General features: G+C 37.2%; 1 protein-coding gene across 4 annotated transcripts; it reads left to right on the top strand.

Annotated features, from left to right (window-relative positions):
- Positions 1 to 23: 23 nt before the first annotated feature.
- LOC124155539 (cilia- and flagella-associated protein 45-like) lies at positions 24 to 16,998 on the top strand. 4 transcript variants are annotated; one of them, XM_046529446.1, is made up of 10 exons: positions 24 to 90; positions 196 to 319; positions 1,398 to 1,598; positions 4,005 to 4,306; positions 6,737 to 6,926; positions 7,306 to 7,479; positions 10,242 to 10,415; positions 12,081 to 12,296; positions 14,735 to 14,904; positions 16,767 to 16,998. In XM_046529446.1, the coding sequence occupies exons 3-10, from the start codon at positions 1,398 to 1,400 to the stop codon at positions 16,828 to 16,830; spliced, it is 1,491 nt and encodes a 496-aa protein (XP_046385402.1). In that variant the 5' UTR covers positions 24 to 90; positions 196 to 319; the 3' UTR covers positions 16,831 to 16,998. The 4 variants fall into 4 exon arrangements, with proteins under 4 accessions (XP_046385402.1, XP_046385400.1, XP_046385401.1 ...); XM_046529444.1 differs by having other exon boundaries at positions 86 to 319; XM_046529445.1 differs by lacking the exons at positions 24 to 90; positions 196 to 319 and adding an exon at positions 338 to 1,160.
- Positions 16,999 to 19,967: the final 2,969 nt, after the last annotated feature.

Below are 19,967 nucleotides of genomic sequence, written 5' to 3'. Positions count from 1 at the left end.
CACCTCTGCACTTGCGCTCCCATCGCATCTCTTGTCGCGGGTGAAGCCTGACGTCATCACGTCACCATCTCTGGTTCACCAGTTGCTATGGTTATCTCTCCCCTCGTATAAATCATTGAGCTCAACTAGATTTTATGCGATCAGGAATTCTTTACAGTGAATATTTGTTCTAAACGTTACGACGTTACCTTTCAGCCATCTCTTCACCAATAGAAGTTGCTGAAGAATGCCCGCCGCTCAACTAATTTTCTTTACGATTCTTGAGTACCTTGAACGACATAAAACGTATTAACGTCTGTAGCGGACACCATTGACTTTCGTACGTTGGCTTTTCCACGTCTCCTTGTTCTCATAAATACTCATATTGGCCCAAGAGGTCTTGATTAACGAAAAATAGGGGCCGCATGTATTAATACTGTGCCTTTAAAACACAGAAATTAAAGCGCTTTTTTTAAATCACACTAAATCCATTCACCGATGTCCCTGATACGTTTGCATAATCTATCATGACAAGCAGTGCGAATATCGCACCACCGTAATGTTCATAGAGTTTATATTACTAGTGTACAGTATTTATGGTAGTAACATTATATTCTGAATTAATAATTGAGAATAAATATGCTCTTCCGTCCTGATTTTTGCCTCAAAATTTAACGCGGTCTTTCGGCAATCTTGTACATCACCTGTGTCTCGTACGTGAATATATAAATTGTAATAACATATGTTCATGGTCTCGTACAGTGGTGAGGCATACGTGACGCTGATATTCATGGACTGCATAATAGGTCCTCACTCTGCGTCAAATAATGCGCGCCAGTTTAAAACCAGCATTGTCTCATACTAAACATTTACGAGCTCGAAGTAGGATTAATAAAATTGAATCCTTATCCATTAGAAGACTCACTACTATGGCACGAGTAATATGTAAAATTTATATTACTTTCCCTCGGATTCTTCCATCAGGACCAAGTGGTGCCAACAATCACATGGTGAACTGGTTGCCATGGTTATCTCCAATCATTTAGAAATAAGATGGCTACTAATAGCTACCTTCATTGAAATATTTTCTTTCACAACTGAGAAAGATGAATGTGAAACGTGCTTTTTAATGCAATTTAACAGAGTTTTCGTTGTAGAGTTTAAAAGTTGTCCAGGATAATGTAAGTATATACTCTGCATATAGTTGAAAAACCAGAAATTCTAGTTGTCAACAATTGTCATAGGATACTACAGTGATTTTCAATGACATATGTACGGAGAAGTGGGATTTATTACTCCTTATACCTTTTACAAAATTTGATTGGGCTTTTCACTGAGTTGCCACTCTGTGGTAACTAATATTTATGGTACCATTTGACTTTTACAAATTTTAAAATTCAAAAATATTTGATATTCAGATGATTCATCCAACCAGAAAGAAATGTTCAGAAATACCAACAACGGGCGTTTTATCACTTACCGGGAAAAGGGAGAGAGAATATGTTAAATTCATTAGCAATGGTCAAATAAGAAAATTAATTGTGCCAAAAGATGAACCAGAAGTTTTCCCAATAGTAATGTGTCAAGAAAAATTTCAAGAGTTAGCAGAAAGATCAAAGGTAAGAATTAAAGAACTCCTTTAATCCACTTTTTTTATAGATAGTGCTGTGCAGTAATGCATGTTATACATCCATGGATACTTTTTTGTACTGCAGAATTTTGGAGCACTATGATCATTGGCACTGAGCCCCTCTTGCACTACATTGCTACAAAAAAAACCACAATACCATGTATAGTATTTGTATAATCAATGAGAAGACAACTAAAGGAAACGAAACCTTGGGGAGAGTGCAGAATCCCATGGCTAGGTCCTTCCCTATAAGGGAGGGCACACTCCTGAGGTGGATCACGCTCCTATGGGATTGGTGGTTATGTATGCCGAGGAGATGATAAGAGAGGCATGGGATGAATTGGAAGCTGGAGTAAAAGTGGGGGAATGATGTCTAAATCAGTGAGGTTCACAAATGATCAGAGGTTGATTAGCCAGTCAGCGAGTGGGCTGCAGGCTCTAGTGCATGAATTAGCCCTTTCACTGCTGTTCAATCTCCGAAAACTTTCCTCACATGCAGCGAAAAGGTCAAAATGCGTTTTGTTGGGCCATGGAGCAGGTACTTCCAGGATGGGCGTGGTACACCCTCATAGGGTCACAAATCCGGGACCCTTTCCTCAACGAGCTCACTCTCGATGGCCTGTCTCTTGGACCCTCTGAGCCTCCCTCCCGAAAAGTGACCGCTCGGACTGCAATTTGAAAATCGACCAATCAATCCGATCATCAAAAAATGGTTGTTTGCATCGAACTCCTGCCAATCAAGTAAGTCTTTGAACCGTGTTTCTGCAATGAAAAATAACGATTTTATTAACTTTGCTTAAAACGCGGTTGCGGACCACCAGAAATTGGCTATTTTAGCAAAGTTAACAAAATCGTTATTACTCATCGCAGACACACGGTTCAAAGACGTCCTTGATTGCCTGATTGTCAGGAGTGCAATGCAAACAATCATTTTTCTATGATAAAATTGATTGACAGTTTTTCAAAATACAACCAGAGCAGTCACTTTTGGGTAGGGAGGCTCAGAGGTTCGAAGAAAGGGGCCAGTGAGGCTGAGTCGTCGTAGAACCTGAGAAAGGGTCGTAGATTAGGGACCCTTCGAAGTGCTTCGGCGAAAGTGCCTGTCAAGGAGAAAGAAAAAGCACTTTGTCATTCCTCTTTCTCACTGTCCACTTCACCACCTTCATCCTATGCCACACCCACATCTTGAATGCCTTCAGTCTTCTCTCATCATCCTTCCACACTGTATAGTGTCCCCTTTTCCGCACTGAAAAGAGCTACACACCAGATTAGACTCATCACCAACCTTTTCTTTAAACTCTCATAAGCTCCTTCCTGTTCATGAATGCCTCCTTTGCTAATGCAATTCTCTTCCTGATGTCCTTACTACTGTATCCACTTTCCTCAAACATGCTGCCTAAATAGTTGAATTGCTCTACCTGTTCAAGTTTTTCCCCATCTATTTTTATCTTGAATGTCACATTCCTCACTCTTGATGCTTTACATAATCGCATAACCTTGGTCTTCTTGAGATTAATCCTCATCCAGAAGAACTCACAACCCTCGCCTAACGCATCCACTAGAGCCTACAGTCCCCTTGCTGACTGGCTAATCAGTGCCTGATCATCCGTGAACCTCACTGATTTTAACATCATTCGTCCTACTTTCACTCCACCTTCCAACTCATCCCACAATTCCCTTTCCATCTCCTCAGCGTATGAATTAAAGATCAGTGGCGATAGAGGACAGCCTAACAACCGGGAAAGCAATTGGATTAATGAAGGCAATTGCAGTTTCAATAGTGAAAAATTTCTCTCATACAAATGACCATATAATGCATAATTCAGATCTGCCTGTAGTACCTTCTGCAACTTTCAAATTATGCAAAAAATAAGTAAATACTGCAGTAGATACTATCTTTAATTAATTTATATATCAAACTTGTACATATTTACATAATTTCAAGTGGTGATTACTGGAGATAAATAGGAATAAAACATAACTCTAAATTCATCCTAATGTAATAAGCTAAAGATGAATTTGAATTTAATTTTCTTTGGAGAGAATCAGTTAAAAATTTAGCAAACACCTAGGGAAGTAATTCACTGAAAAAAATTTTTGACATGACCAGGATTTGAATCTGAATGCATTTTTGATCAAGAACGTTATGAGCTATGAAATATATTTCCTTTAATGGTTATATCTTTGCAACTGTGTTTGAGACTGCAGCCATGCATGGGTGCCAATATTTTGCATGTGTATTAATTGTAAATCACTTTTCTTAGTTTGTTTTCAAATATACCACATCACTCTAAGGTCCTCGAAAGAAAGTAAAGCTACTCTTGTATTGTACATTTACTTTATATAGTCCTATAGTGATTCAACTATGAATAATAATAACTTCCAATTAAAATAGGTGCTGACCCCTCAAGAGCAATGGGAAGAGCTTCAGAAAAAGGAAGAAGAAAAAGAAAAGAAGATTGCCGAATGCAGAGCAAGAAAAGAGGAAATTAAAAAATGGGACACTGTGAAGGAAAAAGGGCAAAAACTAAGCAAAATTGATCAGGAGGCTGAAAGGAGAGCAAATTACACCCTCAACCGTGCAGCATTGCTCAAAGCTGAACAAGAAGATGAAATAAAAGCAGCTAATCGACTCATTCTTGGCACAAAATGCCATGCCATCCGCTGTGCTCAGATAGCAGAAAAGGCATTGACTAAGTAAGACCCTCAAATAAGATATGGTTTCCATTGATTTCTTCGAATTCAAGTTCAGCTTGATAATCGAAGAATCTCCAACCTTCAGCACAACCAAAATTGTTATATACAAATGGAGATATGGTAATCTATTGGTTGGAGTTCTTGGCTTCTGACGAAAGGGTCCCAGGTTCAAATCTCAAGTGAAGCCTTTGCTAACTACCAAATAAATTCCCTGAGGTGGCCCAGTGGAGGGAATGGCGAGCAAGCATATAAATAATATAATAATTAACATGAGGTTTATAAGCTGTGCTCTACTTGAGTGTTTAGCTTAGGTGGCTCCCCATTCACCCGCAATGGAAATTTCTAGAAAAATCGAAGATGGTATTTATGGAAGAAGTATTTATGGTGGCCTTGCAATGAAAATTATTATTTCACCAGTTTAACAAATATCTGCAAATAATGGATGGAATTATGAAAGCATTTGCTCTAGGCATTTCAGATGCATTATTGCTAAGAGGTTTTACACAATACCAGGGGTGGTCAGGTCAGGTTGGCTGGTAGGCAATCGCCATAGGCTCCGAGCTAAGGAGGCGCCCACAACGATCGTGTCTATCTTGAAGCTTATATGAAAGGTGTACTAAAAAAAGACTCAGACTACTTGAACCAAAGTTTTTTTAGCAATTATAAAATTCTATGTTTCCATTAGCTGCTCTACACTGTATCTATACTCATGTCAGTGTAAAAAGATTATACAAAAAATAAATAGAAGAATAGAAGACGAAAAAAACCTGATGCTTTTTTGAAAGGGTTATTTGGAAAGGTTATTTTAGAGGTTTTGTAGATGTCAGCACAGTTTCAAGGAACAAATTCACTAAATAATAGAACCATAATATATTACCTATTAAAATTGATAATCAATGTAATTCTCACTTTTCATAGTGTTTATTATTCTATATTCTTAGGAATTTACCATTTTTATTAACTTTTATCTACTTTTTAAGATCTAGAATAGTGTCAAAAATCCCCCTGAACCCTCCATTTAGGGGAGGCCCTGTCATGAGGCCCCGACGAGGGCCCACAATGACCCCAGACTGCCCCTGCACACTACCAAGGCACAATGGAAAGTGATGAACTGCCCATCTGAAACAATTACCAAAAGTGGCCCCTGATCTGTGATGGGGAATTCCTGAGGAAAATTAGATGCATTAATCAAGGATAAAAATTAGCACAATATAAAGAGAATGATGTTGAGACCAAATATGCAAATGTAAGACGAGAAAAGCTCATACGTCGTAAACTGTCTTTGAATGCCCTGGAAAGATGAGTGGGTGCACTGAGAAATAGCTATTAAACCTTTAGAGGACTTATTTGTGCCCTCTGTAGTTGGTTTATGATAGATGATTATGGCAGGTTCATCAAGTACAAGAAATCATTCCCTTCATCTATTTATATAAAAGTGGATGTCAGTCAACTATGTGTTTCCATACGGTTGTACGGATTGCAACCAAAGTTCACACACAGGTGCATCTCATGCTATCGAACCCCATAGTGCTGCTTTCGGTTGCGTCCGACGTGTCCTTTGCATTGTTTTCTCAGTACTTCTTGTTGCATCAAGTCACACAACTTCTGCAGTTGGATATCCTGCCAGATAGGTACACTTCTTGTCACGCTCAAAGAGAAAACATAAAAATCCCTCTATGTGACCATGAATTCCAAGTTTCTCACTTCCCAGGAACTATCCTTCCCAAGCAACACTGGGTGGCCTGCTAGTCAATTGTATATGTAGTCTGTTCCCTTAATGGCTTTGATGGCCCCCATGAAAGATTGTCAAATCTGCCACGTTATTATTGTGGTGTGCTTGAAATTTGAGCTCAGGCAGACTGGCCCATACACATGGTTTCCCATTTATCTTGACCACCCGAAATAACTTTTTGTCCAGATGCAAATTCAAAAATATGTCAAGCAAATGTTCATTAGCCGTCAGGGGGACATTAATCAGCATGATTGCCATTCCTTGTAGCTTTGTTACTTACAAAGATATGAACAGCGGTATGTCTTTTTTAAGTGGCACCCTATATTTTTTATTCAGCAATTCATTTCCTCTCCTAAAGACTTATTCAAAAATGTACCACAGTGGACCATTAATATAAACACAGTGTTATGAAAAATGACTGACTCTCTAGCGCTTAGTGCAGGTACCATATTGGAACCACTCCACTTGCTGACGTTGACAGTGAACAAATGAAAACATAGTAAAATGCACACCAGTCATAAGAAACTCGTCCTCTTACTGTGGACTTTCATAACGTTGTGTTTATGCTAATGGTCCACTGTGCTACATTTTTGAATAAGTCTTTAGGAGAGGAAATGAAATGCCAAATAAAAAATATGGGTTCTTAGGTAAACATAAAAGGGAAGGGAAAAACTCTAAAATTATTTTTTTAAACTAAGGAAAGAGCTGGAAAAAGAAGAGAGAAGATTGGAGGAGATGATGGAACAAGAGAGGCTAAAATTAATTGCCAGTGAAGAAAGAAAGAAAGAGGAGGATAGAATTAGGAAATCCAAGTATGTTGAACACATCAAGCAACAAATACATGAAAATGAAACTCAACAAGCAATTTTAGCTCAGCAACTTGAACAGGTGAGTAAATATATTATTAACGATTGATATACACAAATTCCAATTTTTTGCTGGACAAAGGATAAAGTCATTAAAACAGCAAACTGGTAAGAATGTATTTTGATGCCCATCCACTGATGAATTCTCAGAAGAGGAAAAGTACATTACACTCAACCACCATGGTGATCAATAATCAGTCCAAGAACTCTCAAATGCACCATAGAAGTCTCGAGACTGATCAGAATACATATTTTTGATTTACGGAGTGAGAAATTTCATAAAGCTAAATATGGTATTCCATTGAATGGAAACATAATTGTTTCTATAACTGTCATAATAATTGGCATTGTTCATATGTGAAATATATATCATCAAAATTCTTACTAGTATTATTTTCTAGGAAAGTAAACTGATCCAACAAGGAATGATACAAAGCAATTTTGAAGCCTTAGAGAACATGAAGAAAAAGGCAGCAGATCAAGCTGCTATGAGAGCTGAATTACATGCAATCAATGAGCAGATTTTACAATTGAAGAAAATTGAAAAGGAAGAATCCATAATTGCCGATTTAAAAGTGAGTGGAGGTTGTAGCATAAAAATAACTCATGGATAATTTACATAAATACAGTGAATACCTCGCTCATTAAAGTAGTTATAACTTATCATCTCACTAAGATCACTTATAATAATAATAAGTGATCTTATTGCGTAAAAATGACTTTTTAATTCTCCGCATGGTATTTATGTATTCAACTCAACCTGTTTCAATACTTACTGTCATTCTCGATTATATGACTCAAAAATTTTTGGGAGCAGGAGTCATATTTCACATACCATGTGTGATTCACTTTGTACTAAGTTGTTATTATGTACTCCCAATAATGTGACGATATTCCACAAAGTTGAGCTAGCGATGATCGAATCATTAAATATACGTGAGTCTGCTATACATTTACATATGTTAAAGATGGAAGCCAACATGCTATACAAAAGAGGGAGGAAATTGTGTTTTAATATTCTATAATAACTGTAAGCCAGAATAACACTTAAAAGTGAGATACATCAATTCAGGATATGGGACCAATCCCGTACACTTAGCTCCCTAATGCTATATTGCTAAATTCTGACGAGCAGAAAATAGCTTCACAAAGATTTTTACATTGGATACTGAATAACCTAATGCTCAACCTATGATTATGATTTCCTTACTACAAAAAAACATTGATAAAGATATAGGTAACTATGTATAAAGAAGAGGAGAGAGTGTAGATATTTGATATATGAAGTGATATCAGCCTGATATCTCTTCGTGACTTCTCATTCACTCTGGAATTCATCATCTAAAATCTCTCATGAAGACATAGACATGTACATACTTCTAAGGTGCAGTAATGCCCTGATATTTATCTATAATAAGCCCTTGTTCAATAAACTTTTAATCAGTTTTTTACTAAATTTTATCCATCTCAATGGTCCTTATTTAGTACCCTTACTCCCTCCTCTACCCTTGATTTCCTACTTTCCTTGATTCTAGCTTTGACCAATACTTTTTCCTCCCCACCAATCTGCCACCATCTTGATGATCTATTTGGTCTCACATAGAGTAACCAAGTTCTAGTCGACAAAATTGATGCATCTCAGCCACAAAAAATCTTTTTTTTTTTTTGGTGGTACCTTTAAACTTATATGTGGCTAAGATGTATGAATTTTGTTGACTAGAACATGACAGCTGTATGCGAGATCAAATAGAAGTGGTTGCAGATTGGCGAGGAGGAAAGAGTAGGTTCAAAGGCCTCATCTTCCTCTCTCACAGGATTTTTATGAAAAACAAAAAGCACATATTTAAATGCATTTGGTGTAAAAGAACCAGAAAATATGCAGAATATAAAGGTACAAAACCCAAGGTCAAAATTGCAAGAAAATTGGTCATGTATCATTGTCAAATCTTAGCCTGCTAATTTTTTCTCCATGGGTATTCACTCCCGAGGCCTTCTCTTTGATTTTGCTAATGGATTTCTTGATGTGAACATTGAAAATTATGGGTGACAAAGCACATCCTTGCCTCACTCCTTTCCTAATGTTTGCTTTCTTACAGCTGGGCCCTAATTTTATCACTGCTACTTGGTTTATGAATAAATTGTGGATGATTCTCCTGTCATTGTAAAGAACTCAGACTTCTTTCAGGATTCCAAACATTGTATTCCAATCCACGTTGTCAAATACATACCTTCTGTAAGTCCATGAATGCATCGAACGTTGATTTTTTCTTTTCCATTCTCTTCTCTATGAACAGCCTATTGGGCATTGTTGCTTCTCTTGTGCCTTTGCTTTTTCTGAATCCAAATTGGCCCTCATCCAAATACTCTTCTGCTCTTCGTTCTATTCTTCTACGGATGATCCTTGTCAGTATCTTCGACACATGCGTTGTCAGACTTATCCTCCTAAAATCTTCACAGTTCTCTGCTCTTTTCCTTGGGAATTGGGATTACATACAATGTTCCACTTGAAATCCTTTGGTATCTCACCTGTCGAATAAATTTCACTAATGATTTTATACAGCTGGTTCAATGTCTTTTCTCCTGTATTTTTAATTAGCTCTGCAGTAATAAAGTCAATTCCATATGCTTTATTTATCTGAAGGTCTCTTACAGTCGTGTCAAATCCTATCTTAGAATTGGGGCTCCCATGTCTTCTTCATCCACTTCCCTCTTGTTTTTGATAGCATTGGATCTCCCCTATTATTTTTTCTACAGCTTCTTTAAAAGCCAGTTGATACTGAACCTTCATCAATTTTTCAACCTGGCATATGTTTTTCACGGCTTTCTCCAATTTTTTGGATTTCAGGCGGCATTTCATCATAACCAGGTTATGGTCACTGTTGATATCTGCCCCTTGTTAGCTTTTGCAGTCTTTTACCTGGTTCCTAAGTCTTTGTTTCACAAGAATGCAGTCGATTTGGAACCTTTCAAGGTCTCCTGGCATCTTCCATGGGTATCTTCTTCGCAGGGGCTTTTTGAATCAAGTGTTGGCAATCACTACCCTGTGTTCAGCACAGAATTCAAGTATCCTTTCTCCTCTTTCATTTTGGTTTCCTAATACATATTTCCCAGTTATCATTTCGTCATGACCTTCGCCGTCATCTATAGACATTTTTCAATTATCCATTTCCTAGTCCATTAACATGGAGAATTGGGGGTCTAATTTACTAGGTTTTCCTCTTAAAGGAATTTATAGTTGAAGAAATACTGTGGAGCAATTCTGCTGAAATTCACAGGTTTTCCACTTAGAACAATGCCAAGACCACATAATCCACATTTGAAATGGATAATTAAACAGGTCCAAGAATATATGCGACAGAAAGCTGAGAGGGAGGCTGAAAGAGAGGCAGAAATACAACGCATGAAGCAAGCAAAGGAAAAGGAAATTGCCAGATTGAGAGCATTACAGGAACGGCAGCAAGATCTACAATCCCAGAAAGATGAGCTGAAATCAAAGAGGATTCAAGAGGAGGTAAGTTAAAGAAATGAGCACAAAAATTGAGATAGTGTGATCATAATTATATTTTCACAGTTACCTTGAAAAATCAGAATACCTAATTAAAATCAAAATATATAACACTAAGATTCCTCAAAAGTAGCTATCTTAAGGAAACTAAATTAGTCACTTTCAACGAGAAGAAATGAAATGGTACCAGTTGAATAAGAATTAAACCTGACAATATTGTTCAATTATCATTATACGACTAAGGACTGCAACTCAAAAACATAATCATTATATGTATAAGCATTACTCACAATGCATACATACGAATAAGTTTTCAACCCCATTTTCATTGTTACACCTCATTACACCTCACACACAGTGTTAGAGTAAATGAAGTCCCCTCCATTTTGTTCAAAAATCAATTGGCAAAGGGCTACTACATTCAATGGCAATTGACTTATTCTTTTCTAAATAGGGTCACTTATGAGTGCACTCACACCCAAAATAATAATTCGTTTAAATTTGGCAGATGTTTAATGTCAAAGTTAAAAATTCAAAAAATTTTCTCCATTCAGACATTCGCTGTAGTAGGTTTAAAATAAGAAAACTCAAAAGTTAATGACCACTTTTCGTGAGATAGCCAGGCCATTGGATTTCCATTGCATTTTCCTATTTAGAGAGAATCTTTCATTTAGACGTCAATCACAACAATGTAGGCAATAACGAATCATGCAAGACCCATTTCCAAGCCCGAGGAGCAGCTGAGAAGTGGCGGCAATGATTCCCAAATGATACAAAAAATGTTAGAAAAATGGACGGAGATAGGTACAAGCTCAGGGTATTCCGTTCAAAATATAGGTGATAGTGATTGATTTTTTGCGAGGAAAATTTTCACTTGCGTAAGACTCTGCAACAATTTAAATCTGGCTACTATAGAGGTTACTATGTAAAAAAATGATTTGTAAAGGATATGGACAGAGGCTGGCTGCTTTAGGAGTGACTCCTAAGTGTAAAATATGGTTGATGCAGCAACGGGGAATAATGTGGGAACAGGAATGTGGCTACTTAAGGTTGTGGGCATTTAGACAACTTCACTGTATTATCCCATTAAAAATCACCCATTGTACTGCAGTGCACTCTAGCTTCAAATTATGATACATATGGATGACCATGAATATGGATAGAATAAATTTGTGGGCTGAATTACCTGAAAACTAATAAAGAAGATACAAAATTACAGATGTAAATACTAATAAAGAAGATATAAAACTAGAAATTTTGGGGTAAGAATACAATCAAGTACCTATACCAAATATATATAGTATCAAATACCTATTGATGGAGTGGAAGTGATGGAGTAAGGGGCCTAGTGCCAGAACTATTTATATTTGTTTTTATGATATTTCCTCAAACAATATATCACATAATGGCAAAAATATATATGTATATTCTGCAGTCCTAAAAAACAATAGGGTCTAAAATACCAATCGTAACACTAATTTTTTTTTGATCTATCAGGATCCACAATAACTCCTTGAAAGTATGCATACCATTACAGCTCCCAAACTCTTTCCATGACAGTAAAGCATTGAAATACAATGAAAAGAAATGAAGAGAGGGTTGTGACATTTTAAATAAACCTAAGATAGGATTCTATAGGATATATTACAGACACTATTCATCTGAATATAGGTGGAAAGGGAATGGAGACGCAAGGAGCAAGAACTTGCTCGAAGACATGCCAAAGAGGAGGCTGCCTTGAGAGAAGCAAGGGAGGCCCAAATTCACGAAAGGAAAAGAATGCAGGCACGAGATATTGCATTGGAGAAACAGGAATTTAACAGAATTTTAGCTGGCCAGATTCAAGCTGCAGAGAAACTTCGACAGGACGAAGAGAATAAAAAGAAGGTGAGTTTGCCAACAATCAGCAAATCAATTAGGAAGTCTATAAAGTACAAATAACCCAGGAAAGAAAAACTGATTTCCAACAGTTTTGAACCTCATTTGAATCTGATCTGAATCCTTAAAATCTGATTTGACTCTGGCTTGACACTGATTTCCACTGGTTTCCAGCGGACAGGAAATGGAAGGAAGTGATTTGAATCTCATTTCCATTGTAACTGGTTTCCAGCCGTCTTCCACATGGACTGTATTGACACTGAATTGTATGCCATTTGAAACTCTTTTCCTTATTTACTGGCTTGAAAGTGTTTTCCACAAGTGCTTTCCAACAGAGTTGAATAGTAGAATGAATTTGAAATGAGTGTCTTATAAAAACCTATCTCACACAGGCTTTACGACTGCGTTGATTGGAAAATTACTTCTTCTGAGGTGTCAATGAGTATATTTGGTTCAAAATCATGGTCAGAAATAATGACGTAGAGGAAATATGTACTTTGCCGTCTTGCAAAAATTCACGGGTGATGAAAAAATTTACTGTACATCATCCACATTTTGTATTGTGCATCATTTCACCTGCTGGAAGTCACCGGGCATGCAATTTAAGTGGCTAATACGGCTTAAGCACGTTTAAACCTCACTTTGCGATTTCGCTTTTTAAAAAAATATAGCGGGCATAGTGCTGCCACCTAACTACAAAAGATAGCAAGCCTAAGTAGCAACATCGATACGCCGATTCCGTTGTAATGTTTACGTGCTGTGGTTCTGTTTTGTGCTAAAGTAATAGGGCGTGGAGAAAAAATAATCATATCAGTATTATTTAACCAGTGCTAAATTCCCGCAGCGTTGAATTAAGCCATTCGTGCATCCTTTAGTGTTCAAGCGACAGTGGAAGTCTGATGTGATTTCGATCTTTTGTGTTTTCATTGAATAATTTATCTTGTGTCAACAGATTTTGAGCGATTACTAATATTTTTGTATGCAATATGTATAATATGTACTTGCGTTACGTCGCCGAATAGAACCTACCAGGATTTTCAGAGTATTGTGTATCTTGCTGGTTTGTTTGTGCTAAGTGAAACGACCGTGTTCGTGTCTTTAAACATTAATGGCAAGTTTCTGTAGTGTAACATACAGATATCGTTGGCTTAATGCTGAACCAAAATTATTTTCATAAGTCACGTAAAGAAGTCTTTCTTTCATAAAGGCATCTGAAATATTTTCTAGTGTTGTGATTTTTCTGTTAATCACGGAAAAATTTGTGCTCTTCGATAATTCAAGATTGTGGAATCTGATGTAAGTTGTTGTTGTTCTGGTGCAGTGACTGTTTCGATGACTTTTCAAGAACTGATAAACAAGTACAAAAAGTTTGTCTAACTCTCCTTCAAATGAGATTTCATCTGTAAATTCTGTGTTTCCCTAAATTATTTCTAACGCATGAAATTGAGATTTTAAGTGTATTCTGCCTCAGAAGTTTACCAAATTAGATGACTATGTATTTTCAATTGAATATGTACTTCCAATAGGATTTGTGCATACTTAATAAATACGTTAATAGAGCCTGTGTTATTTTGTTGTGGTGGGAGACTTACATGAAGTTCATTTTGTTAGGCTGTATTTTGTAAACTTTTTTCAGCTGAGTCTACATCCAGATTGATGATAGAGATGTAGTATGTGAGTATGTGAAGTTAGAAACGTTGGTTGAGTGCAGCTCTGCGAAACTTGGAACTGGCGGAAATAATTATTTCCGCCTCGGGTATCAGCAGTTACCTCATGTATCCGAAGTTAACTTATGCATCAGCAGGTCATAGGAGGTGAGAATCGAGTCGCAAACAAGATTCAGATAGGTATGAAGGTGGAAAACAGATTCGAAAAAGCTTAAACGGGGAAACCGGATTCAAATCTGTTGAACAGTGGAAACCAGAGTCAAACCACATTCATGGAAATGAGAAGGAAAACAGCCGCCATGTTGGACCCTCACAACTGATTTCCCACTGTCTTCCGACTGATTTCCAGCTGTTTCAATTTTCAAAACAGATTCAAAGGAGAAGGAAATCAGTGCGTCAAACCTGTTGGAAATCAGTGTCAAATCTGATGGAAATCAGTTTTTCCTTGCTGGGAAAGGGTAGGATGTCTGTTAAGGGACTTTCAAAGCATGATGAAATTCTTATATGCATGCGTGTTTGACCCGATTTTTTAAACTACGGCTGTAACATAAATGGATAAGAATAAAAATTATGTTCACTTACTAACTTTCATACCATTTTTCATTTGGGTGTATTGTGATGTAAATTTCACCTGAAAGATGACCCAAGAAAATATTTTCTAATCTCAACTTGATATACAAAAACAAAAAAACATTCTCCCATTTAAATTTGCTCTTTAATAACTTAAGCATCTGACATGATGTGCACATAAGGGTGTAATAAGAATTAAATTATTTACAGAAAACTGCAGATTATCGTATAAGTTTGTTGGCCCAAATAAATGAAAAAGTTGGCGAGAGAGTGAAAAATCGCCAGAAAATTCTTGAAGAGGGAGCTGCTTTGGCATTAGAAGAAGAAAAAAGACAGCAAAGAGTGAATGATGTATTGCATAATAAGATTGAAGAATTGAAGTAAGTAAATACTCAGTGTTAAGTCCCTCATCCTTCAGTTTAGTCATCCGAATCGTAACTTCTCTTTTCTTCTTCCTTATGCTCCATGTAGTCCTATCCACAGGACTTAAGGTTAATAAGACTTCATATTATCACACTGTCAAAAAAATAATTAAAAATATATTTCTTAAAACTCAACAAATATTTCAAATACTCTGACAACTGAGGCGGTGGGTAATCAGTACAAAGGTGGGGGTAGGAAGTAAAAATTTCATGAATGCAGTCACAAGAAATAGCTAGTAGTACAGAGATAGCAAAGAAATATTGTACCAGAATCATTAGACCTAGGGAATGTTCTCTAATGAATGAAAACTAGACATGTGAAATAAGAATTTATTTCCTCACTTGGGTCTAACCTTTTTCTAGCATTTTATGACAAGCTAAATTGGAAGTAATTTTAATGCATACTTAATCATAATTATCAACCACGATAGGCAGATCTAGGAGGGGGGGCATGTCCCCCCCCCAGACCCTTAAAAAATATGGAAGATTTTTTACGGTCCCATTATAATTGTGTTCGTTTTGTAATACGAGGAATCCTTGAGCCCCTTATCCAGAACAAAATCCTGGATATGGCCTTGCTTGTGCCACCCCCCCAGAAAAAAATCCTGGATCCACCCCCTGTCTACCAATCAATATTCAGAATTTGGCCTGGAAGCGGTCATGTACATTATAGAATAAATGTTTCATCAAAATATAAAAAATAGGTATTAATATGCCAATTTTGAATTATAAACACAAAAATTAAATAAGATCAGATAGTAATTACAAATTCCTGTTGTAAGGGTATTCTTCACTAATGCAGCTGATACAGAGGATGACCTGCTTTGACTTAAAACAATAGTAAAAATGGTCTATGAGCAGTTATATTATTGTAAAAATTATATTCTATAATCAATTAGTATTTCTCTTAGCCTTCCATTCTTTCAATTGGATATTTGTAATTCAAAGGTTATTTAGCCTATCACTTTTAAATTAAATGTACATATTTGTAACCCCGGTTTTTTTTAGATAAAATGCTGATACAAAACAAATATAAAAATGGAAAGGTACTGAAGACATTATCATCTTAAGTACACATTAATTCGTAAGCTATCCAAGGCACTTGAATACAAACCTGACTATAGGATTAAAGTATCACATGGGCTTTATAAATCTAATGACTAAAAAAATGGAAAAGGATGTTATACACGAGGTTAAGTTTAGCAAAGTGTATACAGGGCTCATAATTAAAATATAATGAGCCAGATATGCAGTTCAAATAAAAGTATGTACATATTTTTGTGAGCTGCACAGGTACACACATATCTACTATAAATAATGGCATAATATTTTAAAGTCCGAAATCAGATGACGTCTTCTCAGGAAATCATCTGGTTCAAGAATGCCATTGAAACATTGGTAGCAATGGCTATCTTGATGAAGCTGATTTCCTGAGAAGACTTCATCAGCACTATTAGTGGAGAAAGCACCAAATCCTTCATAAATCCTAAATCAACATTAAGTAATGAATATTCAAGGCAAAGAGTTGTATGGTAGAAGTGCACACTTTGCTTTGAACGATAAAATCCTTTCCCAGTAGCGGTAACCCCATAAACAGAATCCAAAATGCCTATTGTTGCACTTAGTGCTTGTCTTCAGTCCGTAAATCTGAAAATCTTGAACTGGCAAAACATTTCTGCAGTCAGTTTTAATATAGTGCAAGAAATCTTTAAGAGTATTAAAGGCTACAGGATTTTGTAATAGAAGCAATTATTTAACTTATAATTCCTTTCTACCATGCTTTGTAAAGAAAATACCAATTTTATATTCTTTTTCTCTAGGATCCACAAAGTACCAGAAGTTTATATTAAGGAAATAGAGAGACAGCTGAAACTGAAGTCCTAAAAGTGGAACTAAAACTAAGGAAAAAGATGTAACAGGAGCCCAATCAATAAGTGGATATTAGATCATCTCTTTTGGTTGGATATTATATTATGTGACTCTCAATTTGACATAGTAATAAGTATTGTTAAAAGAGATTCAAGGAAATAAATACTTATTTTTTGTCGTGTATTAGCTCGTATTTGTTATCATATTTCCATATTACATTGTCTGCTACTGTGAGTTTCTGAGGAATTGCAATGAAATCACCTCCACGATCTTAACCTTGAACACTCAAAAAGGTCTCTACCATGTCAGGACTCTCTTTCTCACCCGCCATCTTCCAGTTTCCAATGGATACGATCCTAGCAGGATTGGAAGGAGTGGTGGTCTATTTGGACTATGTCCTCTCCAAGCCACCAGTGAAGAGGATCTTTGGGAGCACCTGAGCAATGTTCTAAAAAAATTCAGAAAGGCTGGCCTACATCTTAGGTTAGACATGAGCAATTTTGCAGTGCCAAGACTTGACTTTTAGCGCTTTTCTATTTTGGAAGAGGGAAGTAGGCTTGCGGGTTATAAGGTTCAGTCCCTGTTCAGTGCCCCTTCAACTAAACATTTGACTGAACTCCAGGCATATTTGGGTTATATTAATTATTATGACCTGTTCATCCCTCAAAAAGCAACTTCTTTTTCCCCTTTTAAATGACTTGCTGAAGGAGTGTGTCCCATGGAAATGGACACAGAAGGAAGAAGCCTGTATTAAGTTGGCAAAGGAGGTTATGGCCTAGGGTGTTGTGCTAATACATTACTCCTGAAAACTCCCAATTGCTGCATCTTATGATAAGCCACTGAAAGGGGTGGGAGCATTAATTTCCCTGATGGCTGTGTAAGGCCATCTGCATATTCCTCAAGAACTTTGAAGGGCAGCGAGAGAAACTATTCTCAGAATGATAAGGAGGCCTTAAATATTATTTTTTCTATGCTAAAGTTAAGGAGTTTTATGGCTGGTCATCACTTTGAAATCATTACCAACCATAAACCCCTTCCGAGTATTTTTAAGCCAGGTAAAATCCTTTCTTCCATAATGTTGCATTAAGCCATTACGCTTGGTTCCTATGACTACAAACTGACATATAGACCTGGAAAAGGTGTGGTATGCGGAATTCTTCAGAAGGCTGCCAGTGAATATTGATAGAGTGAGTGATGCAGAGAGTGTGTTCCCTGTCCGAGCAGAAATTCTTCTGCTAGAAGCCCCCAAAAACTCACCACTTACTGCCTAATCAATGGAGAAGGTAACAGTGGACGATGAGTAGTTGGGAGAAGTGAGAGAGAAACTGCACTATAGGTAGGGTTGGAGCACTGCATGCGGCAATCGAACCAAGTGTTTCTTCCATGAACCATCAGGAACATTTACAGTTCTCTGAGGTTGTATTCTGCTAGGCAGCAGAGTAGTGATCCAGGGAAAGCTGTGACCCATAGTTATGCAGCTCCTCCACAAAGTGCACCAAGGAGCGGTGCACATCAAGGGACTGGGCAGGAGCTACATTGGGTGGACATTGACAAGGAAAGTGAGGGCTGGTGTTCTCATGCTCCGCCTGCTGTGAAAAAGAGGCCCCACCCCAAGCCAGCACCCATTGTCCCCTGGAATGTTCCTGAAAAGCTGTAGTCAAGACTGCATCTTGACTACACAGAGCCAATTCACGGCTTTACTTCTTTAATACCAGTTGATTCTTATTCCAAAAGGGTAAAGGTGGAGGAAACAAAGGGATCCATGAGTACGAGCACCACACTGTGCTATCTACGGAGATAGTTCTCAAACATGGTATTTCAGACCAGCTGGAGTCTAAAAATGGACCTGCCTTCTGATCAGAACAATTAGGTGTGTTTGAGAGGAAGAATTGCATCTCCCACATTAAAATGTCACCATATCATCCAGCATCCCATGGACAGGCTGAGCGAATGGTCCAAACAGTTAAGAACAGTTTGAAAAAGCTGCCTCCATTCAACTGGAGTGTGGAGCTGGCTAACATCTTGCTGGTACTTCATGTCACACCCAGCATTGTCACAGGAAGAGATTTTGATGGGTCAGTTTATCCAAAAATTGGTGAATATACATCTGATGATATAGTGTGCTTCTTACAGGATCCATTCCCTGTCCGGGATATGGATCTGAAATTTTTGGTGGTAAATTAAAAAGAGTTCATCAGGAGAAAAAATCTGAAAACGCCAAAAGGTTAGATACCCTTTGAGATAATTCAATCCACTTTGACATGGGATACGCTTGACGGTGAAAGTCACCCTAAACAAGATCAAATTGCTTGATGAGCCTCCTGTAATGGAGTACCCTTGATTAGGTCATTATGTGGACCTTTCCCTTACTTGAAGTAATTCCGGACAAATTTAAGATTATGTAATACAGTACCTAATCAATTTCATATATGCTGAAATTTAATGTTACAGGCAGTCACAAAAATACGTTTTGCAATTTTCAGGCAATTAAATTGCATTTCACATGCCAGTATTGTCCAAGATTTGAGGATATGGCAATACAAAGGCAAAATATGCCCAATCCCGAGAGCAATCAGAATAAAAATACTTTTAGGGGTGTTAGAGGTTTTGATCGAAGCTGGCTGCATGAGTGTCATACTTTGACACCTACCATGTGGGAAGGTACAATAAAAGCAACTGCAAGAGATATATGTAAAATACCAATTTTATCTTAAAAACAAAGCCATAAGCAAAAAGCCTAAAACACAATACTGTTTCAAGCAAGGCAAGATAGCGGTTAAATTTTGCTACGGACATAAGGATATCATTTCAACTTCATGTGAAGCCTTTAGTCACCTCGGGTAAAAAATCTGTACAGTCTTGGTGGTCCAAGGAAAGTATCTGGCCTCCCTACCTCTATGAGATAAAGTCAATTACCTGCAGATAAGTGAAGTTAGAGCTCTGCTGAAATAGTCTGCTTAGCAATTACAGTGTTTGAAGAAAAATATTTTAGATACGGTGGGATCCAAAGAAGTTCATGATGAAACTTGCATGGCACTGCTTTCCACCATAAATAGATGATGCTTGGACCTTTGGGAGTCTAGTGCTTACTGGCAGATGACAACTGTTTTCAATATGCTAAATGAAATTGAGTGAAATAAAATTTAATCCAA

The sequence above is a fragment of the Ischnura elegans genome, chromosome 3 (assembly GCF_921293095.1).
Source record: "Ischnura elegans chromosome 3, ioIscEleg1.1, whole genome shotgun sequence".
Lineage (NCBI taxonomy): Eukaryota > Metazoa > Arthropoda > Insecta > Odonata > Coenagrionidae > Ischnura > Ischnura elegans.
The sequence above is the reverse complement of the archived record's forward strand: the minus strand, read 5'-3'. Positions and strand labels throughout refer to the sequence as shown.